The following is a 20,433-nucleotide window of genomic DNA, read 5'->3' as shown; positions in this document are numbered from 1 at the left end:
CATGTCCATAATTTCTTGGCATCAGTTTTGGATAACTACCATTTGCTATGTATAGTTGCACCTTCACATTGGTCCATAATGTCCTTATTAGACAATGTAACATCTGATTGTGAGTCAGCCTGGTCTCCAGGAGTCGATTTAATGGAGAGAAGCCAATTCCAATTAAGTAAAGGTGCTGAACAAGATTACAACGCTTTGCTTTGCATTGCTTCCAGTAGATTTGACAGATTTAAAATATTGTTATGCAATTAGATCATGGTAGTAAGTTTCTGAAACGTTTACATGATTTAGGACTATGCACTTTTAATTACAGACTTCTTTAACACTTAACCTTTTACTTTCAGGTTTGCATCCACCCAGAGATTTGGCGTTTTCAGAGATTACCTCCAGGAGCTTCCGTACCACCTGGGTAGCTCCTTCCGTCGTTGTTATGTCCTACCTGGTACGTTTCCGCAAGGCTGAAGACATGACTGGTGACTACATTTCCATGGCAGTGCCTGGCGATACCACCACAGCTGTTCTGCCCCACCTATTCCCCCTCACTGCCTACGAGGTCAACGTCTTTTCTCAGTATGAGAAAGGAGACAGTTTCCCTTTGACTGGTGAAGAGACCACTCTAGAAGGTAAGAACGGTTTTCGTGGACCTTAACCCAATGTTGTCATAGTTGAAATGACAGACAACAATGGAACAGCACTAATATCGCTGAAAATGTGCAGACAGAATATTTATAATCTGAATGATGTTATGCTTTTCAGAGCAAGGGACTGTACGGAACCTTCAAGTTACAGAAGAGACAACCAACAGTTTTCGGGTGTCATGGCAAGCTGCTCCAGGTCCCGTTATCAGATACCGCCTCACATATGTCCCTGTGAGTGGCACTGGGGAAATACTGGAGGCCCAAACCATTGGAACGGAGACTACCATAGTTCTCGAAGAGCTTTTCCCCATTACCACCTATCGTGTGTCTGTGTCTGCTGAGTATTCATCAGGAGTAGGCGACGAGATGCAAGTAGATGGAACCACCAAGGAAGGTGAGTCATGATTTTTTTTTATCCGTAAACAGCTATGTGAAACTTGGGTTTTTGCACAAGGGATATGTATTAGTGTCTCACACATTTTTGTTTGCTTTCAGTCCGTGGCTCTCCACGGGACCTGCGTGTCTTTAACGAGACCATATCCACAATGAAACTGGCATGGCAGGCTGCTCCAGGAAATGTTGTTCAGTACCGCATTGCCTTCAAACCTGCCGAGGGCGGTGACAGGAAGGAGATATCTGTCAAGGGAGATACTACCCAGGCTTTGCTGAAGAACCTCCAACCAGCCACTGAATATGAGCTGTTTGTGAGCGCTCGCTACTCTTCTGGTTTGGGTGAACCTCTTCTTGGCACAGGAACAACCTTAGAAGGTAAGGGAGAGCTACTCAATTTGAATGTAAAACTTTTGAAGCATGGTAGAACTGTAACTATAGCCAATGTGTGACCGAAATGTAAAGTGGCTGTGGGCTCAGGAAGTAGGTACTGCTTTATTCAAAATTAGTTCAGTTGTCACCCTTCAAGTCCCTTCAAGTATCCACCATCTGGTATTTCTCACATCATTTCGCACATCAGAATTAAGGAAGTTGTGCTTTAACTTTGCAAGGTTGGTTGGGTATATGGGCCGTGGTTACAGGGGAAAATACAGGAATGTGGCACTTGATGTAATTCTTTTGGCATATAGACTTTAGGTTAGGGTTGCTTTCCCGCCGTGAGTTGGAAATGGGTGGGGAGTGCTTGTAAACCTAGAGAATTTATGCAATGGCTTGGAACAGACTTTGACAGCCATATGCCTGCTGGGTAATACCCTTACATCTTACATCTAGCCTGTCTGAGACCTAGTGTGTTTGGATTTACATGGTTTTTTAAGATAAATGTGGAATATTTAATCATAAATATCAGTCGTTTTACGTTCTTTTCTTTTTTTTTAAGTATCTGAGCATCTGTTTCGTTTTATAGATGTTTATATGCAGTGTAGAAGACTCAACAGGGGGCAGGTCATCTGTTGATTTCACACAGAGTGGGAAAGGAGATGGTTGATAGTGTCACAGGAAAGGAAGTCAAAAGGATCTCTATTGAGAGAAAGGGGGGGGGGCTTGGCTCTTTGGGATAAAACAACAATCAAGGTACTGTATCACAAAGAGGAGAATATCGCTGGTTTTCAGTTAGTTCCACTAATGGCTGCTAAACCAGTAAGAGCTTACATGGCCATGTATTTATTTATAGAGTGGAGTTAACCCCACTATGCTGTTTAGAATGGTATTAGAATGGGGATCAGAAAGAAGCAATGCTAAATCACTTTTTTTGGGATCAAATGTAAATGTTGGTGTAGCTCAACCTCTTTTAAAGCAGTTAAAGGCCAAAGACACATCAAAGTTGTTATATTTATCATAACAGCAAGAGTGGCCTCTTTATACTCCTGGCATAAGTGAGGTCCTAAGTGCCAGCGTCTCCCTACTTAACAGGGACATTTATTGCAAACCACATGAATCTGTGCACTGGCTTGAGTAAGAGGACTTTGGTGCATAGAAGTTTTTCAACCATGAATTTACAACTGCATAAAATGAATGTTTGTGTGCATTTCGATGAGGGCAAGAACTTGACATTTTTGTTTGGTTTTGCTGTGTTTTGCTCTGTTCCCACATTGACCAAAAGGCTTGGTCGTGATCATAGAGTTTAGTTTCCACATGTCCAATCTGTGCCGTCATCAACCATACACCCCCACAGGAAAAGGTTCCATGACAAAGCACTTTGTTTAGCCAGCTCTATTAAGCTGTCATGACGTCAGGAGACCTCAACACTGATCTCATTGTTTGGAGTGCCAATCACTTGAGTGACCCTTTCTGTAAGGTCCATGTAGGCGAGAACTGGAAGAGAGTGGCTTGCACAAAGTCTTCCCTTGTGGGTTATAGTGGATGGAGGTCAATACAGAAGTTTTGAATAGGAAGGAACTAAACATCCTGAAATGACTTACAAGGAGGAAAGAGAAGGTGTCATAGCAAATGCTTGAATGAACACCCCAAATGTGTATATTAAACACAACGTGGCAAAATTATTTATTTAAGAAGAGTGAGTTTTAAACAGCATGTGGAAGACAAGAGGACTTTGAAAGTTGTGTTAGCTGTCTGTCTGCAGACTTGTCTGATCTTCTTCCGCCAGGGTGGGGCAATTGACAGGCAGAGGCAGAGACAGAGGGTGGGGATGAGTAGAAAAAAAGGGTTCTTCAAAGTGTGAACCAGAATAATACAATCTCATTCCTTAGAGGTAATATGTGTATTCTCATTACCTGAAACACCAATACCTCAATAATTAACCACTTTCATGACACAGCAAATGTTTTCACATGTGCCAGAGGGGATTATTTTATACCTTTAATGAATGCAGCCAACAGTAGGTGAAATCGTAACATCTTGGTTTGATTTCCTCTAAAACTGGTGCCTTTGGAAACATTTAGGTAGTGCCAGGCTTTTTCAGTGGTGCGGCCAGACTGTTTTCCCAGACCACTCTAAAGGTCTTTTGAGTTAATAGGCCAAAGACAGGTAACCTTGGCACGTAGACACTGGAGGCTATAGTTTGGTGACTCAATTGTATGTCTTAGTGAACCAAGAGCAATAAAGTAAGGCAAGCTTGATGTGGGATGCCATTGCTGAGATGGCACTTTGAAGGAACAATGTATTTCGTGCAGGGATTTTGGAGAAAAATACTTTGACTGTGTGAGTCATAACAAGCTAAGTCTTTTTAACTCTGTGTCTCACTACCCAATACCAAGACTTAATACTTAATGCCAAGGTTGTGAATCAAGATAAACAGTGGCAAACTAAAGTAACGGATCCAATAGCCATTAAAAATCATTAGGATCATTTTCAGAGCATGACCTGGTAATGTCTATTTTGTTTGCCTGCTGGCATTTTAAATCACACTAATTTATATTTTAGACATCTTTGGCTGCAGATGTGAAGGATATGTCCGTACAAGCCCTGCAGGAAATCTCTTAGATGAGGTTTAGTTGTGTCATTTGTGGTTTTTAAGAGATGTGGGTGAGACTTTACTCTGAATGTGTGATCTGGTCTTGAACAAGGATGTAATTAAGTAAACTTTGGATGCAGTTTGGATGGTTGAGAAAGGTCCAGGATGTTGTTATTAGAATAAAGTCATATTGGATTATTGAATATTGTATTGCTAGTAAATTGCTTCTATAAGCCCAATTATAGAAGCATTTGTAATTCTTATATTGAGCAACCATGTAGCTAGTTTGCTAGTACTTTTATAATTTTCGAATCATAAATCTATGATTAGAAAATTATAAAGGTAGGGTAGACATGTGGAGATTATCCGACTGAACAAAACGTAATCCGTCTCTTAAATGTGTGTGAACCACAGACCTTATTTCGAGCTATTTTCCAAAATCCTATGGAGAAATTGCATTGCTTTTTTGTCGAGGGTACCGGAAGAAGCTTACTTCCGGGTCACCGCACCACTCTATAACCACAAACAAGGCAATATTACATGCAAACCAACATTTTCTTCTAGGTTTGAGGACCATGTGTTTCATGTATGTGGGCTTTCAGGAGTGGCCCCTTCCATTTAGCTTGTCTGCAAGTGCTGATGAAAAGTGAGCCACCGTCTGCAGAACTCATTATCTTGACATCCTTTCGTCCTTGGTTCACATACAGCTGGAAAAGTTCATGCCTTTGGCAAGGATAACTCTTTTGATGGAATGAATCGGGCATCTCTAAGTGGCCCACATTGTTTTCATGGACCTCCAAAATCTGGGGCTCTTCATTAGTTTGTGGTTGTGGCCATTACTCTTCATATCTGGCCTCTGCTCTCGAGGTGCAGACCACTCTGTTTGGCAGTCAGAGCTGGTGAGGTTATTTCTATTTAGATCAGTTCCCAGAACGACTTATAGGGTGACAGATAGCCTGCCTTTTCTGTCCTATGGTTGTTAAGCATATCCAAATGATCATGCATTAGACATTAGAATGCATCTCATTCTTTGCATTTGGCTTTTTACGTGTGAGTAAATTATTTGTGAGTTCTGATGAATGAGGTTTGAGAGAGACCACCCAGCTGCACTGCTCTGCCTCTGATTATATTGCCATTAGGTGCTGGCATGTAGGGGCTTAAGGACTCTATTCAGGATGAGGATCACAGAGGTTGTGTGGGAGGCTTTGTGTGGCAGCGTATCCTCCTATGCTAGATACAGCTCCTTTATATGGCCACCAGACCTAAGCTTTGAGTCCATCTCAACACGGGCATCCCTCTCAGCCAAGCATGTGCTGGCTGTCCATCAAGAAACACCTACACACATTTCCCTCCACTGTATTTTCAGTTCTCCTTTCATGACGGTTTCTCAAGAAAATTGAGTGAAGGCGGAAAAGAGAGAACTCAACATCTGCAATTGTAGCAAACACACTTGTGCTGATCGGGTTTCCTCTATTTCGATGGAAAATTAAAGTGCTGCCGCGAGAGGCGCTGAGGATATGTGATTTATGATTAGTTTTGCAGACATTTTTCCAGCAGTGTCTGATTATGAAGGGAGAAAATCAGGTTGTTCAAACAGATCCTGAGGGGTTAAAGCAGAGACAGATGAGTGATTGTTCATCGTTTATTGCCGGGGTTCTTAGTTTTGTCCTCTTTGCGTCTCGCTCACTTCCTAAAACCTCCATAAATCTGCATTAGAAATCAACACCACATTACATTACATTGCATTTAGCTGACGCTTTTATCCAAAGCGACTTACAAGAAGATACAAACTTGAAGAAAACAGAATCACATAAGTACATCAGGTTTCATAGAGCCAAAACATTTCAAGTGCTACTCAACTGGCTTTAGATAAGCCAGTCCTTTATTAGTATATAAGTGCTTTGTTAGTAATTGTATTGCTCGAAGTGGAGTTGAAAGAGATGAGTTTTCAGTCTGCGCTGGAAGTTGTGCAGGATTTCTGCTGTCCTGATGTCAATGGGGAGCTCATTCCACCATTTTGGAGCCAGGATAGCAAACCGACGTGTTTTTGCTGATGGGAACTTGGGTCCCCCTCGCAGTGCGGGTGCAGCGAGCCGTTTGGCTGATGCAGAGCGGAGTGCACATGGACTGTAGCTCCCTAAAGCATTTCTCTACCTAACAGTGCCATCTTAGTTATTTTTGCATCGGAGCAAGTCAAAACAAAGACATCTTTAGGAAAATTCTTTAAGTAAACAACATTAAAGCTGTATTGCTACCTTTTTTCTTTTTCCACATGCTCTTTCTAAGATTGTTCCTCTCCATTCATCCACAGTGCTTGGTTCACCCAGAGACTTGGTGACCAGAGATGTCACTGACACCAGTTTCGCTGTGTCTTGGGCTGCGGCTCCCGGAAAAGTTCGTCAGTACCGGCTCAGGTGGAAGTCTCTCTACACTGAAGAGGCTGGGGAAACGACGGTACAAGGAGACACCACAGCCACAATCCTGGAGGGTCTCACCCCAGAGACACGCTATCAGGTCTCTGTGTTTGCTGCCTACGGCCATGGAGAGGGTCAGCCATTGGTTGGAGAGGAAACCACCGATAGTAAGTTTTACAGACTTGTTCCCTTATCCTTCGCTTCTCTCCATATTTCGTTTTATACATCTGCTCCGTTTTTTCTTTCTTTTTGTTTTTCCAATGCTTTCCTTTTTTCTTATTTTCCTTCTTTGAATTTCTGAATGTCTCATGTTGTTACCTAGAAAGTGCGAAGCTAAGCCTGATTTAACTCTAAATCCAATAAGGCCATAAAATCTCAATAACCTCAACGTGACTGTTTTGCATTTCCCCCCATGTGTAACTGTTAAGAAGATCCTTTTTAAAAGTAATAAATGCGGTCTTGGCATTGAGCACATAGTGTGTCATCACATATCATGTCATAAACACATCTACAGCTTTAAAGTTTTACACCCGGTTAAGTAAGAGATTTAATTTAAGAGATCACGTAGGCATATGAAACAGTGACGTAAGTTAAAAAAAAAAGTTAAGGAAATCCATCAGGGCTGTAAACTTCATCTTTGGGTGTTATACGGTTGGGCTAAGAGATAACGTCATTCGTCTGAGCCATCAAGAGTATAGAGCCTTTAAGACTATGCGTGTGTGTTATATGTATGTACAGAAGTGACGCAATGTCAAGCACACCTGCACCCAGTTTTTTTGTGAGATGCAGGATAGATAGACACCGGCCTCTCTCTTGTTAGACTACTCTCACGCTTGGATGAGAAAAGCACATTGAGCGGAAAATCTCACCAGTTGGGAGGGATTTCGTCAACTAGTTATTTAAACGGAATGGGCTCAAGGAAAAAAGCATTTCCAACCTTCACTAGTGTTTATTGATTCTGGCAAGCAATACATTTGGCACACACACCAAATATAACCACAAGGCAGATTTGTAAACTAAAATTGCTTTGCACCCGCTATCTTCTACTCCCTTTTTCGTGCTTCGCAGATCACAGGAGTCAAACTTGGAAGCGTTGCTTTTTTCCGTTAATAAAAGTCCTTTCTCTGAAGTAGAGTAGTCTGAATATTTTCCTTTGCTCGTTTCAAGGCCACTGACAATTCACACTTGCCCTTCCTTGTTTGAAAATAAGAAACACTCCATGGCGCACAATGGAAAAATTAGAACTATGGCTTTGCTCAAATTTACAAGACATCTAAGTCTGGCTCCCAAGCTTTCCAACTAAACACGATCAATCTTGTACATTTGGGCCTGTTTAATTTATACTCCTAACAATCTGAATATTTGGGTAAGTTTGTGTCCGCACGCATGTGGAAACTGAGCAGATACCCAGATGAAAGAGTGTGAGGTAGCCAAGTGTGTTACTGTTTAGTTTGACTTACCAGCAGGAAAGCCATGCTGCTTATATTTCCAAAGGTATACTGGAAAATATGCGGTTAGGCACACATCAAGCATAGATTCCCTCTTGAACAAGTCCCAAAGTCTACATTTTACCTCATACCATCCATTCATCATTTTGCCTTTTTCAACCTCTGTTGCTTTTTTCCCTTCCTCGCAGTCTCGGCCGCTGGAAGAACGATTGTTGTGTCCGAGGAAACGGAGAAGAGTATGAAGGTGGATTGGCAACCGGCACCTGGAAACGTACTCAACTACCGAGTTACCTACAAACCCAAAGCAGGAGGGCGCCAGCTAGCAACCAAGGTGCCCGGTGGCACCACCTTCACCGTGCTAAAACGCCTCACCCCCCTTACCACCTACGAAATCACTGTTTTGCCAGTCTACCGTTCCGGAGAGGGCAAAGCAAGGCAGGGAGAAGGAACAACACGTACGTTGGTTAATCATTCACTCAACCACAAGTATTGCTCTTTCTGTTGCCAAGTTGTATCCATTAAAGTAATTATAACCAATTTTACACTAAATGACTAAGGCACAATTACATTACTTATTTGTTCTTCATTATAAAGTCCTTAAAATATTTTGTTTGGATAATTTCCCTTCATTCAGTTCTCTGTCATTTAGACAATTTACACATTCCTCTTCTCTCCGTAGTTACACCTTATAAAGGTCCCAGGAACCTCCAGACTTCAGAACCGGCTAAGACCAGTTTCCGTGTGACCTGGGACCATGCTCCCGGTGATGTGAGGGGCTACAAAGTCACTTTCCACCCTATAGGCGAAGACATTGACCTGGGACAACTTCTGGTTGGTCCCTATGACAACACTGTGGTGCTAGAGGAGCTAAGGTGTGGCTGATTTCTTATTTTCAGTCTCAATGTCTCTCGTTAAATATCCTCCAGTATGTCATGTCACAAACCATTTTCTTTTGGTCTACAGAGCGGGTACCAAATACACAGTGAATGTGTTTGGTATGTTTGAAGGAGGAGAGAGCATGCCATTGGCTGGACAGGAGAAAACAACTCTTGTTGATTTACCTACGCCTCCTCCTTATGAGGCAACAGGTAAAGTCATTTTCCAAACAACCAACATACAACATTTTAAAAAATGTCAGCAAAGGAAAAACATAAAACATGTTTTATGCTAAAGCTAAACATGGCATGTTTTTAGTCATTCCATTTATACACCTGTCATCACTTTTAAGGAGCGTCTCCGTTATGTTATGTCTCAGGGCAGCAACAGTCAAACACTGGGGACTCTATCACATAGTAAAGTTTTGCTTAGGAAAATACTCTGTAAACCCATGCCCCATAAAAGCTGAAGAGTTTCCCTAAATGCCTTTCCTCAAAGCTAATTGTCTCACAAAATAACAGATGTAATGGCTATTCCATCTGTCTGCGCCTTTTCTAGCTTTGTTCACTGTGACACTTTGGACTTCCGCTTTTTTATTTCCAGTCCAAGTATAGGCCAGTGTAGATTTAAGCCATACGCTCATAATCTGTTTGCGGTTATCAAACGCTTTTACTACCTCTTGAGTCGGAGCGCGACTGTCAAAACATGTGAGGAGGAGAACTTATTTTTAAGTTAGCTGGAAGGAGGTAGAAAGGTCAGGAGATAAATGAAAAAGATGAGAGAAGCCCACTCTCAGCTCTACCAAGTATAGACAACAGGCACATTTCTCAACAACTCTTCTGGAGCTTGAGGGCAAAGAAAGTTGTGGGTGTGGCAAAAGCAACATCTCTCTTTCATTACTTGCCCTAATTTAATCTTTTTAATTACAGCACAACATAATTAGCGCCGCAATGTTTCTTTACTTTTGCATATTCATCGTGGTGTCAGATATAATTAATTCTTGGTTTGTTGATCTACCTCTAGCAGACCTACTTGTTGGAGTTACTTTCTGAGTTGACATGTTTTTGCATTTCTCTCCCTTGCTGCCGGTGAAAGCTTGACAGCTGGTTTTCTGTCATGGGACCTGGGTCGGGTTTTCTGTGTGAACAAACCAATCTGTAAATCAAACCTCTAACCTGTTTTCAGTTGCAGACAGTGGCACTTAGTGCAACACCTGCAGCCCTCTTTTTAGGTACAGAGGATCGGATGCCTTCCTTTTCATCCCACAGGTGTTTGTAAAATCTTCTGCTCTGGACGGCACGGTAATCTCTCACACGGAGGCCTTTGATATGTCACAGGCCATTAAGGGCGTACTCTCCTGATTTGCCCCTGGGACTAACTCATGGATATGAAAACCGACTGAAACTGCCTCGACACGCCACAAGACAAGAAGATAATAATTATACCTGGAAAATAAAAGTTGTCTGATTAAAAAAACTGAAAATATGTTTTATTACTTGCTTGTGAATATGTTTGTTTGTCCCCTTGGAGAATGTTTGGACTGTTTTAAGTTTGTTTCAATGCCAAAAATCGAATTTAATTTCATAAACCTCTCTTTTCCCTTCACCTCTCACACCTCTTTGAGCACTTCTTTCAATCCAATTCACCACACACATTATTGTATATATATGACAGTTGGACATGGACGTCTACTTTATATATATATAATTTTGAACCCGTCTAATTACAACACTGACACTTTGCCCTCTTAGATGTGAAGTGTAAGACCAAGGCACAGGCTGATATTGTGCTGCTGGTGGATGGCTCCTGGAGTATTGGACGTCTCAACTTCAAGACCATTCGCAACTTCATCGCCCGTATGGTGGGAGTCTTTGACATTAGCCCTGAAAGGGTCCAAATTGGTGGGTCTACCCAGAATAAACGCAGTAACAGTCAACTGGTTATTACTAATACAAGAGAAAGAAGTATCTTTACATTGGTTTAACTATTTGCTGGTGTCTTCAGGTCTTGCCCAGTACAGTGGAGACCCAAAGACTGAATGGCACTTGAATGCTCATGCTACCCGGGACTCTCTCCTGGATGCCGTGGCTAACCTGCCCTACAAAGGAGGAAACACCTTGACTGGTACTTTGATCTATCTATTTAATTGTTTGCTAGTGGGAGCATTGCCACTCACTTCTTTCTGTGTGACTACCATGGTTAAAACTAAACATTGATATCGTTATTGCAGGTCTGGCTTTGAACTACCTCCTCCAGAACAACTTCAAAGAGAACGTCGGGATGCGACCTAAATCCAGAAAGATCGGTGTGTTGATCACTGACGGCAAATCCCAGGATGATGTCATCTTCAACTCTAAGAGCTTGCGCGATCAGGACATTGAACTCTACGCCATCGGTAAGTAAAACTAAGTGCTATTCACAAACTCATCGCATGAGGTGCATCAAAGTGCTAATGATTACTGTCTTCCTTATTGCTCTGTAGGTGTGAAGAATGCTGATGAGAACGAGTTGAGGTCCATTGCCACTGATCCAGATAGTATTCACATGTACAACGTGGCTGACTTCTCCTTCCTGTTGGACATCGTTGACAACCTCACTGACAACCTGTGTAACAGTGTCAAGGGGCCAGGTGTGTATGAGATTACAGCAACACAGCTGACTGATCTAACAAAGGAAACGCTTAAGGAATAGTAAACCCGACTGCAAGGACAGACGCCTTCTACTAAAAAATAATAACCACATACAACCTAAGCCAACTGCTCCAATCCCAGACATTTGAGATTAATTATAAATATAGTGTATAGCATCCAACACCCACAGACAGCTACATGTCTGGCCCACCATGGAAAGCAACACTAGAAGCAAAGAATCATCCAAGCCCTTGGAAATGATTGCAGATCTATTATTTTCTTTTCCCCCTAATATTCTCTGTACCCCTCCGGAATAGGAAATTGCCTGCCGTTAATGAAATTAAAGAGCTGCTATTGGATCCTGCAGGGGAACTCCTTGGAGAGGATGTGGCTTTATAGTCTCAATAAGTACTGTGGCTGGTAGACAGAGCTGTTGGGACTTGTAGCTAAATATGTTTTTATCTGTTATCTATTTAGCTTGTTACATGTTTACTGTCACAGGCAAGATTGCAATTTCTGCCTTTTTATGCTTACACCTGAAACAGGAGGTGCACCCGATGCTCCCACCAACCTGATGACATCAGAGGTGACTCACCAGTCCTTCAGAGCCACCTGGACCGGCCCTGAAGAAGCAGTGGAGAAGTACCGTGTGGAGTACATGACCGTGGATGGACGCCCACTAGAGGTATACAACACTAAAAACCTTAGTTAGTTAGTTTAGCATAACTCCCTGTGTGGGTGTCAAGGGGACATTGGCTTTAATGTGTTCTGACCCACTGTTTTTTTTTCTAATGGGAAACTCAAACTCCACTCAAACTGCTATTTCCAGCCCCCTGTTTGTGTTGGCCTCTCGCTGTTTGTCCAATTAAATCATCATCCAACACAGGGAAAGGAAACAAAAACACACTGCTTTCAGTTTAGAGGATTAGAAAGCAAATAATGACCTCACAAGTGATAGCTCCATTAGCCAGCAGGGACTTGGCTCCGCTTTCGGGGGGAAAATATACATTTTTTGAATCTTACTACATGTGGGAGATGTTTGTTTTTGTCAGGCTCCCATGGTTTTGTTAAATAGCGAACATAGTGGATGAGGTTTCACTGTTGTTTATGGATCTGAAATTGAAGCACATGCTGAGTTTTAGTCCAGTAACAACTTGTCAGATGGATTTCTGGTTTTGATTGGAGAGCTTCAGCTGGAGAATGAACTTTTGATTGTTATGCTTTAAAATTCATAGGCAGCCCCTGTGCCATATGATCCTGCAAAATATAGATTCAGGCATGTATACCTACAGTTATGATGCAGAATATTTATTCAGAAAGTATCCATATCCAAGGTTTGTAACAATTTAGAGACTGTTACAGATAACACTATCAACTGCAATCTTCTGACCATGCCATCTGTATTAGGTGTTTGTGGATGGCACTGAGACCACGGTGGTCCTCCAGAGCCTCAACCCTCTGACCGAGTACCTGGTCAACGTGTTCTCCGTGGTGGGAGAGGAGATCAGTGAGCCCCTCAAAGGAGTCGAGACCACACGTATGTCTTCTCTTTCTGGCTTTCTTTCATCTCGGCCTGTATCATTTGATTTAAAGAGATCCACTTATACAAATCAATGTATGGTAAAATTTGTCAGAAGTAAAGTAAATGCCCTAAAGGAAATATGGTCTGCCTGGTCTTTGATCATTTGGCAAGATGTGACCATTTTCCCACTTAAGAAAACAAAAATAAATGCGTTTTTTTAAAGACCAACACTTTAAACTTCAGCAGGCTTTTTGAGCTGAATCTCTCTGGCTTAGTTCCATCACACAAATTGTATGCACTCAGTGACTGGATGTTCCCTATTAACACATTTTAAGGGTAATATCTTGTTCTTGTTTATTAAACAATATGCGGCTACAAAAAGAAAGCACTAGTACATCTTAATTAGATGCATATTCAAGGCATTACACTGGGGTTTTGATCTATTTCTTTGTTTCTTTTAAGATGTCGTTAATGTCTCTTTTACTAGTCTGTTTATAGCCAACTAAAAGGACTGAGAACGTCTTTGTGCAATCAAAGAAAAAACAAAACAAAAGAATGTATCCCTGTAATCGGCAAAGATATTTCTCTTATCCTTACGTTTTTTTCTGTAATACATCTCTGAGTGTATTTACAAGTACATTCAACTGTTATAACATCACTTTTTCTGTACATTTTTGGCGCCTTTAACATTCTTGCCTGGTTATCCAGTGCCCCTGAGTGCCGTGAGGACAATGGACATTTTTGAAGAGCAGACCACCACCATGCGGGTGAGATGGGAGCAGGCGGCCGGTGCCACTGGCTACATGCTGCTATACAGCGCCATCAATGCCACTGAGTCCACTGTCGAACAGGAGGTAAGAGACATCATCCAATAAAGCTGTTACTTCAAGAAAGGGCATAGGGCCAATCAGCTGTCAATCACATCAGCTTGCATGCATTCATATGCACCAAAACAGACACAAACACTTCTGTCAGCAGTTCTTTGACAGAATACAGAGGTCACACACTGAAATAACATTTTACAAAGCCACCAGTGTTTGCCTCATCATTTAGCAGACAAGGCAAACGGGGAAATACAGAGGAACATTGTACTACGGGGTGGGTGAACCATGAGCTCAATCTGCTAAGGGAACATCATCATTGGTTCATGAATCGTCAGAACCGGAAACTGCAGATGTGCTCCAAATCAGAATATTTCTCCCACTCTTGTCATCCCAAACTATTTCACTGAAGCGTCATTGTCAACCCGTTTCCCCTCTGAAATCATTGTTGGTTTGGTCCCCTCGCAGATCAGAGTCGGAGGAGATACCACTGAAGTCCAGCTGGTGAAGTTACTCCCCAACACGGCTTACTCCCTCTCGCTCTTCGCCCTACATGGAGAGTTGGCTAGCGAACCGCTGACCAAGCAGGGAGTCACCCGTATGTAGTCACTGAATCATACATGTGACATCTACAGCATTTCACTAAGCTGTTGTTAATTGTTGATATCTTACAGTAGGTTGGCTCAAAATTGTCTTCATGAATGCTTAACGATAATCCTGATCAGTGATGGAAAAATACTCATACTTTCTACTTAAGCACACTTAGCCATGATCAATTGTAAAAATACTTAAAGTTTAAAATCTTACTTAAGTAAAGTACAAAAGTATTGTCATCAAAATATACTTGGTGTACCAAAAGTAAAATGACTTGTTATGTATAATAACCCATTTTAGAATCATATAAATGCAATGACTCAATTAAAATCTTGAATGCATTAATGATACTATGATAGCTGATCAAGGTGGAGCTCATTTGCTTTTTTTCTATTAGTTTATATATATTTTGTACAAGCTAATAATCTTAATGTGTTGAGTAACTGAAGCTGCCAGATAAATGTAGTGGAGTAAAAAGTACAATATTGGCTTCCAAAATGTAGTGGAGTTAAGTAAAACCAAAATACTCAAGTGAGTAAATGTACCTCAATATCATACTTTAAAGTGCAGTACTTGAGTTAATTGACTTCATTACCTTCCACCGTTGATCCTGAACCTTTTTCCCCCTTTGTTTAGTTCCCCTGCCTCCTGCAGGCAAACTGACGGTCCGTGAATTCACTCACAGCTCCATGAGGCTCATTTGGGATGCTGCTCCTGGTGCTGTTCGCAAATACCTCCTCACCTACAAGCCCGATGAAGGAGATGCTAAAGAAGTGAGTTTCCAGTTTTGTTTGGCTCTTACGTTTTCCTAAAAAAATGTCACTAGCTGTTGTCTGTTTGAGCCATTATCTTTGATGATAAATGTATATTACCATTTCTCACTGATCCCTTTTATATATCGGTTGAGACCACATAATGGAGGCTGCAGCTGGTTGGATGGACATAAGGGGATGTTGTGGAGTCCAATGAAAAGATTATGAAACTATCAGAATGTGGTTTTGCGTGGTTTAAAGGGCGGATTGGACCGCTACTTTATAGTTTCATGTCCCCCTTAAGGAGTTATTGGGCTACAGCAGAGAACTCTGTGTTCTGCTTTTTGCTACTTAGTCAGCCATAAATCAGGTGGAGGTGATCCTCAAAGCTCCTCTGATGGAAACTCACATGAAATATGACTCACTGGAGGATGTTGTGATTGTCATAAATGCATAGCGTGGGGAGGAAGAGATTATTGCCCAGAGAGTAACAGAATTTCTTGTTTGACCAAACGGATTATGGGATCCAATAAGTGACAGTATGCCACTCACAAGTTGACTCCAGGACATATTCCCTCCAGATGCAGCATTATGCATGGTTTTATGGTGCGGAAGACAAATACGGTGCCTGTTTAGACTCAAACTAAAATGTTTGTTCATAATGAATCCCTGTAGTTCAGTTAAAACATAATGGGATTAAGAGCCATAAACCCAGTGTGGTGTTTCCTGAGTGTTCCAGCTGCTTTTGTTTGTTTTGTTTCTTGTTTGTTTCATGTCTTTAGTGTTCCCATTTTGCTGTTGCCAGTGTTCCTGAGAATTTGTGCTGTGAACGGAATTAAAGTTTTGCAAGACTTGGCAAAAAGTAGCTAATGAGAAAAACATCTGAAGTTCTATGGGCTTTCAAACATCAGTATATCTATTTGCATTAATGATTTTGTTCTATCGATTTCAACAAGTTGGTTTGGTTGTTCTACAGCTGGAAGTGGACGGAAGCCTGACAACCAGATTATTGGAAGAACTGACCTCGCAGACTGAGTACAGCCTGGCTGTTACTCCGATCTATGATGAGGGACCTGGTCAGACAATGTTGGGAGATGGAATCACTGGTATGAATGACAATCGTTATTATCGATAATGGCACTGTCCCAGTTCGCCTGCCACTCACTGTTATAGAGTTCCTGATTAACTTCTTTCTCTCTTTTCTGTAGACGTGGTTCCTGCCCCACAGAACCTACGATTGTCAGAAGTTACCCAGACCAGCTTCAGAGCCAGCTGGGATCACGGAGCCCCTGACGTGGCTCTGTACCGCATTGGCTGGACCAAGAAGGGAGAAACCAACTTCCAATATGTAAGAGAAAAACAGCTGTTTAGATTTAGGAAATTCTTGACGAGTCCCGCAGAAAGTGCTTTGGCGATGCTTTGAAAAAGAGCCCCTGTCGAGTAATCTGGAACATCTAAAAAACAGATTCTTACACCAATCCAATTATAATCAATCTAATATGGATCTTGTTTCTTTGGTTTGTATTGGCTAACAATTGCAGTCAAGCACCTTCCTTCACGCTGTGATTGTGTTTTCCTCATCAGACCATTCTGAACAACGATGAGATTACCCACGTTCTGGAGGGCTTGGATCCAGACACGCCCTATGATGTGTCCGTCACTGCAATCTATCCAGATGAATCCGAGAGCGAGGATCTGCTGGGCACTGAGAGGACATGTAAGACACCTGAGCAACTCTGTGTTGACCACTGATTAATCACTATAGTTAACACTGTTTTACTTCTGTTGCTTGACAAAATCTCTGTTGGATCTTTTGATTAACCTTTCAATTTCACTCATTGAAAATATGCTGAGTGATACTTGAGCGAAGGGTATGCCCATCATACCTTTCTATTTCTGCCTCTAGTGCGTATAGGGGCCAAGCCTCCACCTGAAAGACGACGTAAGTATATTGTGGTAAACCAAGAGGATGCTTTTTCTTTCGAGTGACGAAAGCATGTTTTGTTAATTCATCCAGTCATCTGCACTTTTGTTCATTGAACAACCATCATCACATCATCAATCCACCGCTACAGCAGTGCTGTGATGCACCTGACACAGCCCCATTTTATTGTGTTTGTCTGTCTTGGTCTTGTTTTTTGTCCCATTGTTCATCCCATCCATCACATGGCTGTTCCTGAATCTGTTCTCACTTAGGCCAAAGATAAATCAAATCGGCTGAAAATATATTTCAGTTTTGCATGTCGTACAGGGATGTGAGTCCTTGTTTTTGAAGTGCATTCTGTCATCCATCCATCCATCCATCATCCATCCATCCATTCATCATCCATCCATCCATCCATCATCCATCATCCTTCCATCCATCCATCCATCCATTGCATCCATTCATCCATCCATTGATGCATTCATCCATCAATCCATTGATGCATTCATCCATGCACTTTGCCATGCTGTTCACAACGATCCATCCTGGCTTCAGAAAAGACAAACCCAGAGGAGGATTGTCTTTTCTTCTTTAAAAGCTGCAATCCTTGATACAAACCAGTGATAAACCTGCTTTATTTGACCTTTAAGTAAATAAATAATCAAAAAAATTCATTAACTGATAATGACTAAGTAATTTCAAGACAGAATAAACATTTAAACATGGGCTGACCAATGTATCAAGGCTGGGGCTTTAAAAGACATTTCCAAGGGAAAAGTGCTCTAACTACATCAAACAGCTCGACGTGTTGACATGCTTGTAATTGTGACATGTGCATGCATTCTCAGTACCTAGTGGACCTCCCACCGACTTGGTTGTGTTCAACGAGACCACCACCACTCTGAACGCCAGGTGGAACCCAGCTCCAGGCCGCGTGCAGAACTACAAGATCACCTACGTCCCAACGGCTGGAGGCAGGAGCCAGACTGTGAGTCGCAAAACAGAACAACACACTGCTTTGGGTAGCTCTCGTGTTTTATCAAATCAAATATAGGACGTATAGTATTCATTTACAGGTGCTTTTATTACTGCAATGAATTTCTTAACACCAAACAACAGATTGAGGTTAGGCATTTCTCCATGGGCGAGAGTTAAATGCCAAGAAGTTAACATTTGAACTGAACGGCTGCAGGCCTGGATATTAAAATATTAGAGACTTAGTCCCTAATCTCCTTCTACTGCTTTATTAACTGGACTTCAGGCCAGCATTACTAAGCCAGAGAAAACTGCTGTTTATGTCTCTTTGAGCTTTAACTCAATCACTGAATTGGCTTCTTCCTCCAAAGTTTATTTGCCTGGATAAAATATACAACAGCTACAACTCTGCCACTGGTATTGCATTATTTGAGTTTATCCTAAGTCAAATCTTTTAATTTGTTGTTTCGGACTTGGCAGCGTAATGCGTAAATATTTCCTCAGACTGTCTCCCACTGGTCATGCATTTTCTTGGCTGACTTGCTTGAATGTGCAGAAAGTGTTTTTGGATTGGAGTTGAATATTTGGTTTCAATTAACGGTCAGACATTTCTCATTACTCCCAAAAGCCTAAATGATGCTTATGCACATGCCTTTACATACAACTGTACAGACTGTCAGCCACACCGATAAGCCAAGTTAATTCTAACAAATGGTAAAACAAATATGTCCTCCTCAAAACTTGGCAGATAAAGGTTGTAAAAAGTTGCTGAAAGGAGATAACATTTGGAAGTCATAAAAAGTTTGCACGACACATTTTAAAGCTGATAATTGAATAGCTCAGTGGGGAGAAACTAAACAGATACTTCAGAGAATTGTGTGTGTGTGTGTGTGTGCGTGTGTGTGTGTCCATGGAAAATGGAATGCACTTGCCCTGTCAGGTCATTGTGTGTTTGTGTAATGAGAGAGTACTGTGCCACAGGTGTCATATTTGACAGCAGATTGTGTTTTAAGTCTGCTCGCAAATCTTGCTATAGGTTGACTCTTCTTTCACATATTTTAATAATATCCAGATGACATCTGACATTTGTCTTACTGGAGAGGACAGGTAAACGTTTACACATATTTGCTTCCCTTATAATTAACCCTGTTAGAAATGTGCAGAATTCAGCCAAGTTCTGCTGGTGTCACGTCAAGTCATTGGTTTACTGTTAGTTTCCATTTTGAGGTGGAACGTTTTCCTCTTAACTACTTGATGACATTTAAGTTGAGAGAAGAGAAGAGAGTCACAGAGAAGCCTGTGACATAAGATTTTCAACTGCATAATTACTCTGTAGCTATGTCAGATTGACAATAAAGAACCTTGAACCTTGAACCTTGAACCTTGAAGTTGCACTGATTGCCTGGTTGATATCACACTGAGAGGTTGATGGAAAACTGGAAGCTAACTGGCTAGCATGAGCCAATTTGTCTTGGTTCACTATGAGGATTTCAGCAAATGAAGATAGCCCCGGGAGCTTTGCGTTTTTTTGTCTGGGACAACAAGTCTGTTTTTGTAAAATTGTCTGACACACATTCTGCACTTGAGTACAATAAAACTACTGCAGTGCAACATTATAAAACATCCTACTTTTTTTTTGCTGGTAAAACATTTAGCCAGTTTGTTTAGAGACAGAGCTGTACAGTGATTAAAGAAATCCACAGAGGATTAAATCCAAAGCTCATACAATAGCATACACAAATCCTCACGCAAACACAGAAGTAATGCGATAAATCATCAACAGTCATGAACGTTATGACATAACATCCGTCTGTTTCAGCCATCAGAGCACAGATTTATCTTGGCCAGTGTGCTGTGTGTTAATCATGTCAAAACAATCCTCCTCTGAAATGCTGACAGTCCAGTAGTTGTCAGGTAGAATTCTTTCCATAAAGTTATGGACGTCAATTTAAGGCACGCATGCAGAGTTCTCTTTTATCCCATCTGATAAACAGATCAAATACATATTCCCCCAGTGTACACTAGATTTGCCAAAAGTTGTTGAAAGCTAAAACATGTAGAAAATTCAAATGCCTTTTAAGAGAATGAATAGTCTACTGTCTTTTACAGTTAAGACTGAAGTAAATTGTTTGAGCTAGACATGTCCATTACCCATTCAGTAATGGGTAAGGGACCCAGGAGCCCAAGTGTTTTGTGTCTCTTTGAACACAAAGAGACACAAAACAACTAAAAATTAATCAGCATTCCCACAAAACAAATCCATAAAAGCAACAAAGAGACATAAAGAGACCATATTGACTCACATTGACTATGGAGAGGGGAACCATAACCAAAGAGAGATACAAAGCAACTACAATACTTTCTAAAAATAATGACTGTGCCCTGGGACTCATTGTCTCCTTACAGGCTAGTTAATCAATATAGTCATCTAAGGTTTGAAGACAGTGTCAGTGATTGATTAGAGAGTTATAAGAATAT

At 41.4% G+C, this 20,433-nt stretch overlaps 1 protein-coding gene across 4 annotated transcripts in view; it reads left to right on the top strand.

Annotated features, from left to right (window-relative positions):
• Positions 1-20,433, top strand: part of col12a1a (collagen, type XII, alpha 1a) — a 53,571-nt gene that overhangs the window by 9,151 nt on the left and 23,987 nt on the right. For 2 of the 4 annotated variants that reach the window (XM_034118671.1, XM_034118806.1), the window contains exons 11-31: positions 345-623; positions 757-1,032; positions 1,134-1,406; positions 6,311-6,580; positions 8,050-8,316; positions 8,541-8,733; positions 8,825-8,949; positions 10,489-10,638; positions 10,742-10,861; positions 10,968-11,132; positions 11,220-11,366; positions 11,913-12,052; positions 12,775-12,904; positions 13,598-13,743; positions 14,179-14,308; positions 14,941-15,077; positions 16,033-16,162; positions 16,265-16,404; positions 16,641-16,773; positions 16,963-16,998; positions 17,829-17,968. In XM_034118671.1, coding sequence (XP_033974562.1) covers positions 345-623; positions 757-1,032; positions 1,134-1,406; positions 6,311-6,580; positions 8,050-8,316; positions 8,541-8,733; positions 8,825-8,949; positions 10,489-10,638; positions 10,742-10,861; positions 10,968-11,132; positions 11,220-11,366; positions 11,913-12,052; positions 12,775-12,904; positions 13,598-13,743; positions 14,179-14,308; positions 14,941-15,077; positions 16,033-16,162; positions 16,265-16,404; positions 16,641-16,773; positions 16,963-16,998; positions 17,829-17,968 — 3,527 coding nt within the window. The remainder of the gene's footprint in view (positions 1-344; positions 624-756; positions 1,033-1,133; positions 1,407-6,310; positions 6,581-8,049; positions 8,317-8,540; positions 8,734-8,824; positions 8,950-10,488; positions 10,639-10,741; positions 10,862-10,967; positions 11,133-11,219; positions 11,367-11,912; positions 12,053-12,774; positions 12,905-13,597; positions 13,744-14,178; positions 14,309-14,940; positions 15,078-16,032; positions 16,163-16,264; positions 16,405-16,640; positions 16,774-16,962; positions 16,999-17,828; positions 17,969-20,433) is intronic. The other 2 variants (XM_034118748.1, XM_034118889.1) reach the window with 2 other exon arrangements.

Source organism: Trematomus bernacchii, unplaced genomic scaffold, assembly GCF_902827165.1.
Source record: "Trematomus bernacchii unplaced genomic scaffold, fTreBer1.1, whole genome shotgun sequence".
NCBI lineage: Eukaryota > Metazoa > Chordata > Actinopteri > Perciformes > Nototheniidae > Trematomus > Trematomus bernacchii.
The sequence above is the reverse complement of the archived record's forward strand: the minus strand, read 5'-3'. Positions and strand labels throughout refer to the sequence as shown.